The sequence below is a fragment of the Patella vulgata genome, chromosome 1 (genome assembly GCF_932274485.2).
Source record: "Patella vulgata chromosome 1, xgPatVulg1.2, whole genome shotgun sequence".
Classification (NCBI taxonomy): Eukaryota; Metazoa; Mollusca; class Gastropoda; family Patellidae; genus Patella; species Patella vulgata.
The window spans coordinates 74110286-74126206 of record NC_065879.2 but is presented as its reverse complement, the minus strand read 5'-3'; the positions used below and the strand labels follow the sequence as shown (position 1 = coordinate 74126206).

Sequence of the window (15921 nt, the reverse complement as noted above, 5' to 3'; positions counted from 1 at the left end):
CGCCATCAAATGAAAATATAATGCACCTACCTTCCTTGTGTCCAATATAAATTACTGTATTGAAGATAAAATACCAAACGGCAAATAACTGTAAATGAATTCTCCTTGTACATGCGCATATCATCACCAAAACCATAAACAATATCGCCTTTTGAAAGGAAATGAAATGAAATGAAATGGAGTTTAACGTCCTACTGTTCTGCTCCTAACCTGGGCTAATGAAGACGGGCATACGCCATACAGTGTGCAATGAGGGAAATTTTGCCCGGACAGCGGCACTACGGCCTACTCTTATATCGAATTCCAACTGCCAAGGGATCTTTTACGTGCACGCCAATGTGTACACGGGGCCTCGGTTTTTCGTCCCATCCGAACGACTAGACGGCTTTCCTTGTCAGCCCCTCCGTCCTGCATCACTGACAAGGGAGAACCACGCCGGAAAATCTGGATGAACTTTCTCGGCCAATGCAGGGATCGAACACCCGACCTCCAGGCTAGCGAGCTAGCGTCTTACCCACTTAGCGCTTTTTGAAAGGAGACGTCGTGTTAAAAAATCAACGAGCAGAACAGTAGGACGTTAAACCCCATTTCATTCCATTTCGTATTTATATGATATCCATTAATATTTAGAAATTACGCCATGTCTCTAGTGATGACCACCGTAGCCGAAGCTCGGTCCAGAATCTACTCGTTTTCACGTAAACTTGATAAAAAAAACCCACTTTTATCAAAAAGACACATACGCAGCAATCCCAATTCTTGATTGAATTAGTTTTATTTAAATAAACAAATATAATAGATAATTATATTTTATTTCTTAATTAATCAATAAAACATAATAGATTACGTATTCTTTCAAACATGTAACATAAACAATGTTTATTCCTTAAAAACTTAAAGTCTCTCGTCGATTTCTAAAAGGAATATCGACCCATAAATATTTCAATTCTGTTCGGTCTTTACAAAGTTATGATGCATTGACAATAATTGCCAACATTCGGAATAAAAACAGGATAAACAAACCAGTGCCAGCGCTAAAATCGTTTGGCTGTCCTCTTTTTAATCCGATTAAATCCAACTCGGGTGATGATTTACCGTTGATGTTTTGATTTCATTTTTGTTTGGTGGGAAAAATTAGATTTTGTCCGAAAAAAGCAAATGGCGATCATCGGCTTTAATAAAATTTATAATATATATATATAAATATATATATGCATATGGAATAAATATTATATGTGTATAACAAATAAAATTACTTATTTCTTAAACTCTTAAAGCCTTTTAAGGGATTTTAAATCCCTTGGAAACTATAGATCTCCAAAAGCAATGTCAGTTTTGCTTTCTTTCTTAAATGTTAAATAAGCAGTCTGAGTACATTTTAGATAAATACATACAAAAATAGATATTTTCAAAAATGCAAAGGATCAGCGGCTTTAAAAGATAAAAGTAGCATATTCATGAAAAAACGTTATACTATGTGTGTAAACCAAAATAATCAATAAAAATTATATATTTATATGTATATCTTAAGTGTAAACCAAAGCAACGTATGTGTTTCTTGAATATGCATTATGTAAGATTTACACGAAGACTTGGCCGTTCTTGCTATAACAGTTCAAAAATTGATAACACAAAATGAATATATTGAAAATTACTTTATTCTGAGCGAAGTTATGGGCACTGGAAGATGTAGCTTAGTATGTTTATTATCGTAGGAACGGTACTGGACAAGTGAGACTTAGTCTTGACTATCAAATTTATCGTTAAATCTGGCAGGCATTCTTATCTATTTAAATCTCTACCATCCGATGATCTAGAGAGTTGATTATAGGCTTGTCATTTTAATAAATGTCTAAATAATAGTTTATATAGCATTTGAAATCCGAAACCAAAATAAAAACCTCTAATATTCAGATTTAGCTCTTACATAATAATGCATCGTTAACTTGTTTTACTTCTAATCTAAACAAGAACAAAACATAATAGTTCAATAAAATAGACTTGTAAATGTAGTTCTGTTCTAAACTCCAGGCTTCGACTGAAACAGATGCTGCTCTAGACAAAATGGCGTTCGTGTCTTTTAAAGCAATTCGCGGATAAGTGCCAATAAACTTCAAAATATGATTCGTACGACGGTAACCGTTGGCAACAGACTATTCGGAAAACATATCTGTAAGAGTTATCCCCCTTTTAAAATGAGAATTTTTATCAGAACAAACTGCAATTTATAAACAAAATTTTCTCGAGGTCATTTTGAAACAGCCAATAAATGATATACACAACACCCTAACTAAAGCTAAAGTATATATTTCATTAAATGAAAAGCCCAGTAATTGAAATTTCTTTAACTTCATTATCAAACATTGATTCGTTAAAGAATGATGAAAAGGATTGCATTTCAAGTTCTGGAATGTAGAAATGTTATTTATTCTAGGCAACCAATAAAATGTAATAGATTTGACACGGACGGACTTCACCCTATATATAGGTGTCTGTCGAGTGAGTGCATACAGAATACCTTTGTTTAACGGTATGTTGAACAGCCCGGACCAGAAAATCTTGTCCTTAATATTGGTACTTGATTTTGTCATGGTACGTCATTTTAAGCCTAGATGATTGGCGTACTTTATTTTATTATTTTTATTCCCGACGGCAATATCTAGTGGAATTATTATTACAAAATATTATGTACATGAATTTTATTAATTTTATTGCCTGTATGTTACCATTAAAAGCTGATCAACACACGCGTAATAGAACAATGGTCGCCTTTGTTACCCGTATTTAAATCGCCCATTGCTAATAGAATGATTACAGTGGTGCAAGTTCTAGAATTTTCTGAAGATTAGGCCATGAACTATGAAATGGACTGTTCTGCTCTGCTTGGGCTAATTCATGAACCTGGAGGCGTAAAATGCCTCAAAAATTCTGACGCAAATACAGACAATTTTACCCCAAAGCTCCGAAATGGCGACGTCACATTATCAAACGATTTGCGTTAGGACCGTGGTCCTGAAAAAATTTCTACTCTCATGTGAGCTGTCACTTTATATTCATCTTATACAATGCCCACTGACTTCTAATTATTGAGCTTTTCATCAAATATTATGTAAATGTGGTCATCACTTCGAAGGTACTGAACATTTTTTATTGAATTGCTCCTTACATTCAGATGCCCGAAATAATACAATTAATAATTCACCGACTATCCATCAAAACACTACTGTCTTACTGCACGGAATTGACGACATAGAAAACTCACTCAATATTTTTAAAATTGTCCACTCGTTTTTCGAAATCACCAGTCGCTCCAAGGGACAACTATGACGCACTTATTGTAGCTACATTTTCACTTGTACATTATTCGCCCATTTCTAAAATGTAAATCCATTCCATAGACAGCTGTAACACAATCACTGTAATCATATTTTCATGTGTACATTGATTATTTATTTCTAAACTGTAAATACATGTATCTATATCTGACAGGGAGAGGGGTTTAATATAGGCTATGCCTGTTCCCCAATCCCTATTCAGATACAAATCTGAATAAAAATATTGCTTAAAAAAAAACCCCAAAAAACATTATGTAAGTAAATAACAGTATATTATGTAACTAATTTCCATGATTAATTGATTAACTAACATACCTAATAGGTTAATTTCTGGTAATTAATTAAATTATGGAAGTTTTAAATTGGCCCCGTATCTCACTCACTTACCCTATACACGGCTTTATACCCTTCAATGGACAATGGATGATGATCTGAATTTGAATTGCGCTATTTGCATCCAATAGATTGTCCCGTTTCATCTTCAACCACATTAAAAATAAAAGTAGCACAGAGTGAATTCGGGATCGCTTCAATCAAACAAATACCAGAATATCATCTTACCCAATTATATATCCCATACTGTCAAGTTTTCGCTCGAAAACCTCAAAGACTGTTTATCGAATCACTATATAACTAGCAAATCAGCTAAAATATAGTAATTGAAACCGAATGCATTCAAAAGGATTGCAGTTGTCAAATTCTTAACTCATCATTACATCGAATTCTATTGACTTCTACACTCTGACGAATCTTGTATTTCTATCGTTTATTTTTGTTTTGATGATCAGAGTTTCACTGAAGATACGTCATGTTTATTTCATCTCCCAGAAGGACACACTACTTTATCCCATTCACCTCCAATTTTTATTTCATTGGGCACCTCTTAATTCAAACAGACTGCACGAATACGAATATTCTCAAATTCTAAACTCATCATAACCACACCTTTTTGTTGGAAACAAGTGTGATGCATGATCCAAACTAACTGCAATATGAATATCCTTATCCAGTTGGAAACTTTTTAAAGATGGTCAACCTTCGGAAGTTTCAATCTGAATCAGTGTCCTCACATGTTTGTTTAGGTAAAGTTCCAATTGCGTCAAGCACCGCCGTGGACGCGTCATATCGTTCCATTTTCTCCAACATTTGGTGCAACTCAACTAAAGAGCTATATTTTGTCTCAAAAAGGTCCAGAAGTGTAGTTGTCGGACATGGCAGAGTGTCCAGGAAACGAATATCACACATTCCTAATTCACACCCAAAATCGCGCCAGTCTTTTCCAACTTCAGACTTAGGAGCTAACATCTGAACAAGTTTTCTTCTTAGGTCCCACGGAATAACAAAACGTGGCTCCAAATCTATTTGTTTTAAATAATCACCCGGACGTTGTCCCTCGATATTTACATCCAACACCTTCTCTTTTCGGACACTGATGCATACTCTTTGATTTGATTTAGAAGAAATGTTCACCTCATCAAATCCTTGATGAATTCCCACATTTGACTCCGCCATTTGTATCACAATTTTATCAGCTTCATTTTGAAATGATTCTTGAAAGAGGGAAAAATTTAAGTTGATTTCTTTTGGTGTTTGCCTCAAGTCCTCACTCCTTGCGAAGCACACGGCGATATAAGGGCACATGCCGTGCCACACTTTTAGAAATTGAACTTTTTCAAATGATCGGTTATCCACCACGGACCAATCTCGAGAAAGGTACTGAAGCTCCAGCTGAACATCTTCCCGGGACCCACGTAATAAAAACACTTTCTCAGGACAAGCTAATTCGGCACTGAATCGCGATTCATTGTGTTTAGCCCATTCCAAAGCACACGGAGTTTTATTTAAAAAGTAGATCCTAAACTGATGATGAGACATCCCTTGTCTTAATGGAGATGCAAATACGGCCACCTGTAGCCACTTCTTGCCGTCCCCACTTTGGGGAGTCTGAATGGAAGTGAAAAGGGTGAAGTGATCAATCAGTATTTGACATTCGTCTTGGGAAACTTGACATTTGCCGTCTTGTTCATCTGCTTTGCAGCAGACGTCCCACTTCTTTGTTGATGCAAGTTCTGTCTGACTCTCCATTATCGTTATGTCTCTGGGGTCAAACGCGCAGTGCTTGTATCTGAGTAGAGCTGGTTTTTGAAGTTTGACACCGTGGGGGCCACAATAAACGACGGGGCTAACAAGTGCCTGTGTTTCTGTCATGTACGGATTGTCGGAAAGATCCCAGTTGAGGACCAGAATGATCAGTTGCTTCTCATCCCGTGGGATCGCTCCAGTAGGGATGACGAGGGAGATACCCATATTGTCTAAAAAAAGCGTCGCTCCCACATAACCGACTTCTTTGGTAATATAAACTAAAAGTTTGTTGCTAATAGTTCGGATCTGGCTCCGTTCCGTGGGAATCAGTAGCTCCTTGGGAGTTTCGGGATAGTATTCAAACATTCTGCTTCCAAGCTCACTTAAAGACGAATCCCTATGAATACAGGAGGGAGTACTTATAGCTCCGTGTCGCTCGTTGTTTATGTGTACACCCTCACCCGGATCCTCGATGTGGGTAGGCAAAGAGTTGTTTTCTCCTTGTGTTGCAAAATGTCTGCACCGATTATTCCAATAACGATGACTGACGTTATCTAGTCCTAAAATATTAGTATGGGGAATTCCAGGAGATCCTAAGCGTACAGCCTCGGTACTTTCTATCCATGTTCCTTCTGATACTTCAGGTGGTTGACGGGCTTGCACAGAGTTGTACATTGTAAAAATGTCTGGACGATTGTTGCATTCTCTTTGCGAAGGATGACCGACCGTCTGCAGCATGTTCCTACAATCCCCACGGGATGACGATGGGCATGTTTTAAAATGACATTTCCACAAAAAGTATCCAATAAATAGAAAGAAAAAGAGTGTGAGAATCGCACCAATGTATATTAACACTACATAATTATTATTTCCATTATGAACGTCATCGCCATCTTTAGTAGGCATACGACCTGGCAAATCGGCCCATGCTACAGAAATCTGAACCGTAAGAGCAAGGGTATATGTATATTTAATACTTTTCTTATGGTAAATAATTATGAATATGTTTTCAGCCATGACAGTCCAATGTTTTAGTTCGCAACAAAGGTGTCGGGTTCAAGTATCTCATGCACCATACTCTGAATTATTATTCTCTATGTATTTGAAACGATCTCACCATTCAGTTTACTTTATCCACCAGTTGCTAAGTTCTGACCAGCGTCATCTACAAAATAAATAAATAGTAATTGAATAAAACATGACTTAATACAAATTTGAAATATTAAATAAATGAATTTGAAATATAAATAAATGAATTTGAAATATTAAATAAATGACTTTTTGGAAAAATATATTACAAAATGAATGAATAAAAAAAATGAATGGAAAATGAATGGGAAAATGAATGAAAAATGAATAGAAAATGAATAAAAAAGTAGCTGAATGAAGAACGTTTTAAAAACGGAATAAAATGACAATGACTATAAAAAACTAATTCATTGTTTTGGATCAATACAACAGTTTCAGATCAATGATACCCTCTGTTTAAAATAATCCATCTTTGAATTTGGCAATATTCATACTGAAAAACATTTGGAGATGATAACTAATCGTTTAAGGATATGTATCAGTTAAATCGGACATGGCCGTCTATCTATGTTGGTTTTCAAAGGTGTTTCGCTATGACTGGGGATAAGGTAGGTTAACTAAGTAAGTCTAATAGTCAAGTGCTAAACTTCCAATCTGATTAAAACACAGATCCCATTTCGTTTCGTTTTTATAGTTCAAAATTTCGTTTTACTCATCTTTGCTACACTAGTATCTGGACGAGTTGTTATAAAACAGGCCTTCTACTTGATGTGAGGAATTAGCCAATTAAACGGTCTGTTACGGCGAGTTCTTGGCGTTTTTATGCACGGGACTCTGGGTAAACCACTAGAAACGACAACGCTGACGTCAACTCCCACTATAACTAGTCAGATCTTCATGTTGTGTAAGCCACGAAAGTATAAAATAACGAAACGAAATATAGATCTGTATTTTAATCAGATTGCTAAACTTCTATTCTTCATGGGTATGGTATCGTGGTAGACTAGCGAGAGAGAGAAATGGGGTTTAACGTCCACTCGACACAAACTAGGTCATTTCGGGAGTAACATATGGTTTAATTTTATTTACATAATTCGCTTGCGCGTAGGGGTCTTTAGCAGTGGGAGGACCTGGAGAAAACCCACGAGGTTGGACAGGCGACCCTACTCCTTGCCACGTACAACCGGGGATTCGAAACCACGCCAGTCGACTCAATGACAGACTTTATGATACAGCGCGCGCACGCTAACCATTCAGCCATCCAACCCCCCTGGTAGACTAGCGCTGGACTGTCAATGGGCGCTGTACTGTCGATAGCAGAATGTCCTTGTTTCAAGTTGGTGCCTGCAGGAATGACAAATACCACACCCCGGGGAAGTAGCTTCTACCGCGAATTGCAAACGCAATAATAGAAATTAAAATCACCATAAGCCTGTCTCAAAATGACCGGCACCGACTATCCCGAAAATTTTTATGGTGATGGTAAAAATGATAATATCGCTTTAAATTGTGTAATATATTATGTGCTCGAACTATAAATCGTCGAAATCCAATTATACATGACTAACTTGACGGCGTCACATAATATCCGACGGTTATCTATAAAAAAAATTATTATACGGTAATGGTTTAAAGAGGCAATATGACAGAAGGCTAATAACAAATTTTATTATTTATGGGCGTTTGGGTGGCCGAGTGGTTTACTGGGTGAATAAGGTCTGTCATTAAGTCAATGGTTAGGATGACAAGGAGTAGGGTCGCCTTCCTAACCCCGTGCGTTTTCCCCATGTTCTCTGGTTTCATCCACAACTACAAACATCTGTGCACAAGCTTGTTATAGAAATAACATGCCCGATAAGACTTATTTTTTCAGTATGTTTAGAAAGTATCAAACGTAGACGGGTTGACTATTAGAGAATGACAATGTTCGGATGGTAGAAGACATAACATAATCCATGGAATTCGAAAGGAGTATGTGGAGATGCTCCTCCCTAGCAGTGCAACATTTAATATAATTAATCGTATTTTAGTCTCAAAATGATAAAATCACTTAGCTGACGAGTCGTTAAAATGTAAGATGGGAATGAAGTCAACATCATACGCACATGAGACTAACATAATAGTTATTTTGTTGTATGGTGACATAAGTGTTTTCGCCTATCTTTTATCAAATTCAAGGGTTCCTCTACGTGTGTACACGTGTGGATCTTGGATTTTAGTTTGATCCCAACGATACCCATGTTGTTTTTATAAACAATATTTATTCAGGTTGCCTGAATGGGATTGGGGAACAGGCTATGTCTATGTAAAACCCATCTCCCTGCTGACACACGGGAACCGAGCTTGAAGAATCCAAAGACATTGCTCGACTTCAATAATATTTGCAAATTAATACATGCATAACAGGACACTCTTGTCATTTGACATCCGATGGAACCATGCCATAAGTTTGTGCCACAGACGCTGTTTCTATTTTTTGATAGAGAGTTTCTATTTTAAAAGCGAGTATGGTTTGTCTAATATACATTGATGTTTATGTATGGTGGCAAAGAAAGTGGTAAAATAAGTTCGTCTATCTTTTATATGAAGAAGGAAACGAAAGAAACTATACGATTAGACAGGCAACCACATTCTTTGTCACGCATAATCACACTTACGGCTTGCTTTGCATAGATGAGATTCTTGTGAATAGACTTGAAACGATAGAGCACCACCTCATTGAAAAACATTTCATTCTCTTTCTGTAACTTCCAACAATAAAATGTCAGAAAAGTAGTTGAATGTGCAATGTCCTTGTGCAAAATTATCAGTGCCTATCAATATTACATAAAAATATGGTATGTAAAAGGATGAATTAGCAACATTGCAAGATTTGATAATATTTGGCAATAAAATACACACTGATAATTTTGTTACTTAATATTTATTTGTTGCCATCAATCTAAGACATGTCAGTTTTATAGCAATTAAGATTTCCGTCAAGTGCTGCCAAAAATCCATTTTCGCGAGTGTGTTCATGAATAGTTGTCAGAATCATAAAAAATCTCTTAACAAAAAAACCCCAACAACATTGTGCCTAAAGTCTATTATCTTTATATTTATATAGAAAGGTGTGAGAGTGGGCGGGCGGGGAGGGGGGGACAACCCTTCTGAACCCACCTCTCAATCGATCCATAAATGTACTAAAGGCGCGATACGCAAATTCTATACAATGTCTCCTTTTATTTAATTTTCTCCATTATCAACTCCGTTTGGCCATTTTTTTACTGGTCGGTTGAGTATATTCTACAGATTATGAAATAAAAGCCTTTTTTAAATGGGAAAACGGACTAACTTGAACAATCCTAGTGTTATATGGATATGACCTGAAGCGATTCAAACGAACTCAAATGTGTGTTTGTTTCTTTTTTTAACGTAACTCTTTACATACTTCTTTGGTAGTAGTTCAAATAAACCCTATTGCATATATATATCACATTACATGGGTGTGTCGAATATAGACACATCCCGATGTGTTGCAATAATATCAATAGAATGCACCAGGACTTTCTATATGTTTTATATGATTCGTTAGACGGGTTAGTTACTTCTTTTCTATGTGTTGCATATCGAACACGCATTTTCCTACTTCAAATCCATATATTGCTCTCAATTATTTATTAAATTTATTTCGGTAAATATTAAATTGCCACACACGGAGTTTTAACAAATTAGAAAAATCCTGTGCATTCCCCCGTTTTATTCATTCCGTTCTTAATAAAAACATGGTAATGCACGGACTTTTTCTAATTTGTTCGTTATCTTTTATCTACTGACAGTCAATTCTATTTTTGAATTGTCAGATATACTCTCACCGTCTCATATAATAACTTTTCATCTTCAACTGAATAATAGTGAAATGAAATTCGATCGCGTGTCTGTTATCGCTCGGTAATTCAATCAGTTATATAGAAGGATAATTCGTGTTTGTCATGTTTGGCGTCACTTCCCGTTTCTTCACGTGCTTGTTACACAACTCCCGTAGCAATGATCTCTGTGTTAAAATTCACGTGTAATGAAGCGCTATATAAATCGAACAATAATAATAATAATAATAATAATAATATTTGGGATGTATTTAACCAGTTCTATCACATATTTTATAATGCCTGACACCAATATTGTCCTTTAAATTGTTCTCTGGTGGAAAATAACGCCTATTATAGTCTATATAAAAATACATTGGGTGAATCATTTTGAATTTTATACACAGAGCGCGTACATCCTGTTAAAGGGTCAGGGAAGTAAAACATTTGAAAGTTATTTAATGATGTTTTAAGATGATGTATGTGTGTTTGTATATGGTGTATTGTCAGTACCTGAAGTTGAAAGAACATTTAGGTGCATAGAACTTATTGACCCCATATATGATATTGACATTTTAACTTTGTAAATACTTCTGTTAGGAACGAACTGGCTCTGATATATAATTAAACACGTAATTAATCCCATATGTCATTTACAAGTTACTTGTGATCTGTGTACAAGCTCAGCCTAACTTCAAAGGAAATACGCATCGGCCAGTTAATGATACCATGACGTGATAAATAGACAATTCCATATCTGACGCTTATCCATTTTCACTATTGTCGAACGCTATATTAGTGGGGCGGTTAAGGAAGAATTTTTGGTAGAATCGTACATTTTGGCAGACAAACCCCAACCGAAAATGACGTCATAGATAAATCTTTTTTTCAAAAATCGTGTTAAGGTAGCAATTTCGGCTTTGGAAATTGCTGGCTTGAAATGATTTGTAAAAAAAATGTCTTGTTGTGACACCCTAGTTATATGTATTTCAATGGATAGGCGGCCATTTTGGAAAAGATGGCCGTAACGACCACCAGGGGGAGCTGCTGAGGTGGATCCACATCCCAAAATAATCAGTAGGGTTGATGCCATCTATGTGCCAAGTTTCATGCTTTTAACCCAAAGTGCACGATTTTTTGCCTAACCGCCCCACTAATAACCAGGAGTTTGCTGACAGTTAGAGCTATCGTAGACAAGTGTTTCCTAATGGATGCCAGACTCTCTCTCTCTCTCCCTCCCCCTTTCTTCCTAAACCCCTCCCCTCTCCCCCCCCCCCATAAAGTATTGGATTGGACGCCCCTAAAATGGATGCCCTGGGTCATCCCCCACCTCCCCCTTTACTCACTCTCTGCATGCTACTGTGTGAGACAGACTGGGGTAGAACGCCTCGTCTACACCAGAGGCGTAGAACGCCTCGTCAACACCTGAAAGAAAGGTTAGTTCCAGCGTTTTGGTACCTAAAAGGAGAATTTCAACCTGAACCAGACACCCAAGCCTAATGCAATCATTACTGCTTCATAAATTTATTGATTATTTAACAATGTCAAACTGTTTTATTATTTCAAAATGTCATTCTGAATTTAACATAACGTTTTACATGTATTTTGTTAACATAACAATATGTTGAATCATACTGGTGGAAATTTTCCATACATATTTTCAATTGTTATTTCAGAATTTAATTTTTTAAATTAGGACGATAAACACCATTTCTTTTTTATTTCAAGATAAACAGACATTACCTTCTATAAAACTAACAGAGGCTTCTTTCACGACACAAGTCTTTCTAAAATTAAGTTACGTATTGTAGATAAAATATCTCAGATCATATCCTGTGATATTACGAAATTTCAAGACAACTCTCTCTATATTGAGGTAGTTACTCTTCGGTACCTCCATTCCCGGTTTCCTTCCACTGCTAAAGACCTCTTCGCGCAAGTAAATTATTGATATAAAATTGAACCATACGTTAGTTCCGAAATGACCAAGTTGTCCAGTTTGTATAAAATCGTATTCATTGTACACACATCACCACTGGGTTATCCAAACAATGAAATATTAGCACGGATTTGTAAATTGTAAGTTGAGTTTTATCTCAAACAAATTGTGCATACAATATAAAGCCCTCTTCATTTATATTGTAATAACACGTCAAATAAATTAAAAAAAACAACAAAAAAAATATCAACCCGCGAAGACCCCCACAAAGGACTTTAAATGCCTCTTTAAAGGTTATATAAGGACTAGGAAATCAACATAAGCTTTTGTTTGTTAACACATTTTATAATCCTATGGTTGCTTGTTTAGGTCGAGGTTATCTGATCAACTTTTTATCTTCGACAATAAATTAAAAATGCCAACTTGCTAGCATGCTAGGTTAAAGGGCGTATGGCTCTACTCTTTGGAGGGCGTCACGGTGGCTAAGTGGGTAAGACGCTGGCTCGCTAGCCTGGAGGTCGGGTGTTCGCTCCCTGCATTGGCCTAGAAAGTTCATCCAGATCCCTGCATTGGCCGAGAAAGTTCATCCAGATTTTCCGGCGTGGTTTTCCCTTGTCAGTTATGCAGGACGGAAGCTCTGACAAGGACAGTTGTCGAGTCGTTCGGATGGGACGAAAAACCGAGGTCCCGTGTACACATCGGCGGGCACGTAAAAGATCCCTTGGCAGTTGGAATTCGATATAGCACACTGTATGGTGTATGCCCGTCTTCATTAGCCCAGTTCGGGCCAGAACAGTAGGACGCTAACCCCATTTCATCATCATCACCATCATGATCACCATCATGATCTATTGGAACCATAAATGGGTCTAAAATTACATATTAATGTAATATGAATGTATATAAAGTGATTTATATTCAATTTTTAAAAAAATAATTGTAATTTCTAATCAATTTTGTTCGGTGAAATACGCAAACAGTCTAATTTGAACGACAATCGTTTAAGCCTAATTAGCCTATTCTTCACGTTTTTTATTATTATTCTATCATTCGTGAATCAGCCATTACTATTTACTGCCGCCATGTACTTTAAGATATTTGTCAACTCCTTTTCACGGCAACAAAACAACAAAAATGTGGATTGAAAACGATCAATATTGAATTCCAATTTGTGTTTTTAAACTATTATAGTGAGAACTGCCAACTCGTTATCGAATTCTCATAAAGTATCTTTAACTATAGAGATTAAAGCTGCGACTAGACAAGTGAATGATTATCGGAATTCCTCGATATATTCCGGAAATTTCAGATGTATTTTAAGTCATATTGGACCATTACGCTCAATACAAAAAGTAGGAGAGGTTATTTCCATTAAAATTTATAACAGGATAATGGTCACGTGATGACGCACCGCTATATTGGATTACCAAGACCTCTACGAGAGTTTTATACCTGTGCTAATTCATTTTATAGTCCAATAACTATGGCATGTGTGTAGGCACATAGAGACGGTATAATTGTGGTACCATACGAGCTTAGACGATAAAAACTTAGCAGAGAGGTGTCGTAGCATTTGCAGACGTGACATTACTTCAGTTTTTACCACTGAAAGTAATATGTCAGGGCGCCACCACCCGTATCTATAACTTAGAAACAAATTGAAATGCAAATACAAGATAACACTATTTGAATCTACGTACATGTAGTTTCGAATCCCGTTAATGTGTGTTGATATCGCCGTTACTAAACCGCGCCCCCTTTTATAGTATAGTACTATGGACCAGGGACGTAGCATTACGTAATCTTGGAAATGTGACGTAATTCATAAAGAAGGAGTCGACCAAAGGATGCGTAATTGTCCAAAGAACAATCATACCAAGTTTCATGTCGATCGTACTTCAATATTTCGCACTGGAAGTATCTACTTAATGCGTTACGCCACTATTAAATTGTTGAGAAAACAACGAAAAGTATATTTCTATCGCTCTTGCAATACAGAATATATTAGTTATTCACTGGCACATTCACGATTACATAACTTAGACAAGATAAAACATTTTTTCGTTTGAGCAAAGAAATATAGCCTAATTACTAAAATAGACTACTTTCAATTTATTTTCTTTAGCGAAGGACTGGATTAGCCATACAACGCAGGTGATTTTTCACTACTGTCACCATTGACTGTCATAGGCATCGAGCGATTTGTTTTATGTCACAATTCTGGAATACATATTTATAATGTAAAAAGATAACAATTCATTGTGTGAGCGCTCAAAAGATTCCGAATTATTGTGTGTTGACTTATTATATGCCAGGTTGATTGCGAATTTGAAGAAATGTTTTTTGTCAAATGTTTTGCAATATTTGTATTTGGAAATTTGTTGTTCGAGATTTGTTTTTCGTTGTACAGTATGTTTCTGATGAAATGTAAATGTAATTTTCTTTTTCTTAGATAAATTTTTATCTTTATGATAAATTACAATTAAATTTAAAAAAAAACTATTTACAAATCAGATGTGACAAGTTTAAGATACAAATGTTAACGTTAAAGAATCCCAATCTGATTAAAACACAGATCCTATTTCGTTTCGTTTTTTATAGTTCAAAATTTCGATTTACTTGTCTTTACTACGCTAGGATCCGGAAGAGTTGTTATATAACCCACGTTCAGAAGGAGCTAATGAAACGGTCTGTTACGGCGTGAGGTGCACGGAACTATGGGTAACCCGCTAGAAACATCAACGACGCTGGTTAATGTCTGACGTCATAGGGTCTAAAGCCGCTTGCATGATCCCTGACACGACCTTCCACTATAACACGCCAGAAATTCATGTAGTGTAGGCCATCGAAAGTATAAAAAAACGAAACGAAATATAGATCTGTATTTTAATCAGATTGAAAGGATCCAAATCTTTAACTTTAATATTTTCCATAATATTCTAAACTAAAAACACAAATATTGGTCCATTTCGATCTATATTGATGTTGTTGCCATGCAAATGTGAAATCCTAATATCCAATATTTAACACACAAAGAACATTTTAAAATCCGTACGGAAGTCGTGTACCTATTGTTTCGGGCGTAAAAGGAATGAACAAAGAAAAACATATCCTAAAAAAACAATTCGGCAGTAAATAGTAATGGCTGATTCTCGCATTTCTTCGATTTCCTACTATTGAGTATTCTATTAACCCCACGCCAATGTGTACACGGACTTGAATAAAAACGGGATATTCTAGTCAAAGGGTCCACTGGCCCGACCGTCCCACTTAACGCGACCCTCTCGATTAACTATGAGTTTAAAAGGCGTATATGTCATTTTTTTTAATCGGATGATGATGTAACGTAAAAAGTAGGTTTATAATTAATATAACCCTTCTATCACGGTTCCTCTCGATATTGGCGCATAACTTCCTGGATTACGACCCTTGATTGTACGAAAAATGTTTTTAGCTTGTGGACTCTTTAGAGTTCACAATCTTTATTTGATTTTAAAAATCGTTCAAATAAATAACCGTTACACCATAATTATGGTTGTGTTTGAATTTCGTGAAAATTGGGCCGATACTTCGATTCATAATGGCCGCTCCGCATACGAAAATAGTGTAAAAGCATGTAAGGTAATACTTTATATCCCAACAATCTGGGTTCTTTTCGATATTGGCTAGTATCGCAACATAACTTCGTGGA

At 36.2% G+C, this 15921-nt stretch overlaps 1 protein-coding gene across 1 annotated transcript; it reads right to left on the bottom strand.

The window, feature by feature from the left end:
* Positions 1-1336: 1336 nt before the first annotated feature.
* LOC126811805 (UNC5C-like protein) lies at positions 1337-6572 on the bottom strand. The gene has a single exon (XM_050537732.2). It carries the CDS (start codon positions 6432-6434, stop codon positions 4383-4385), a length of 2052 nt encoding a protein of 683 aa, XP_050393689.1. The 5' UTR covers positions 6435-6572; the 3' UTR covers positions 1337-4382.
* Positions 6573-15921: the final 9349 nt, after the last annotated feature.

Coding starts and splice junctions, on each gene's coding strand:
- LOC126811805 (XM_050537732.2), bottom strand. CDS start 6,434: ATGGCTGAAAACATATTCATAATTATTTACCATAAGAAAAGTATTAAA.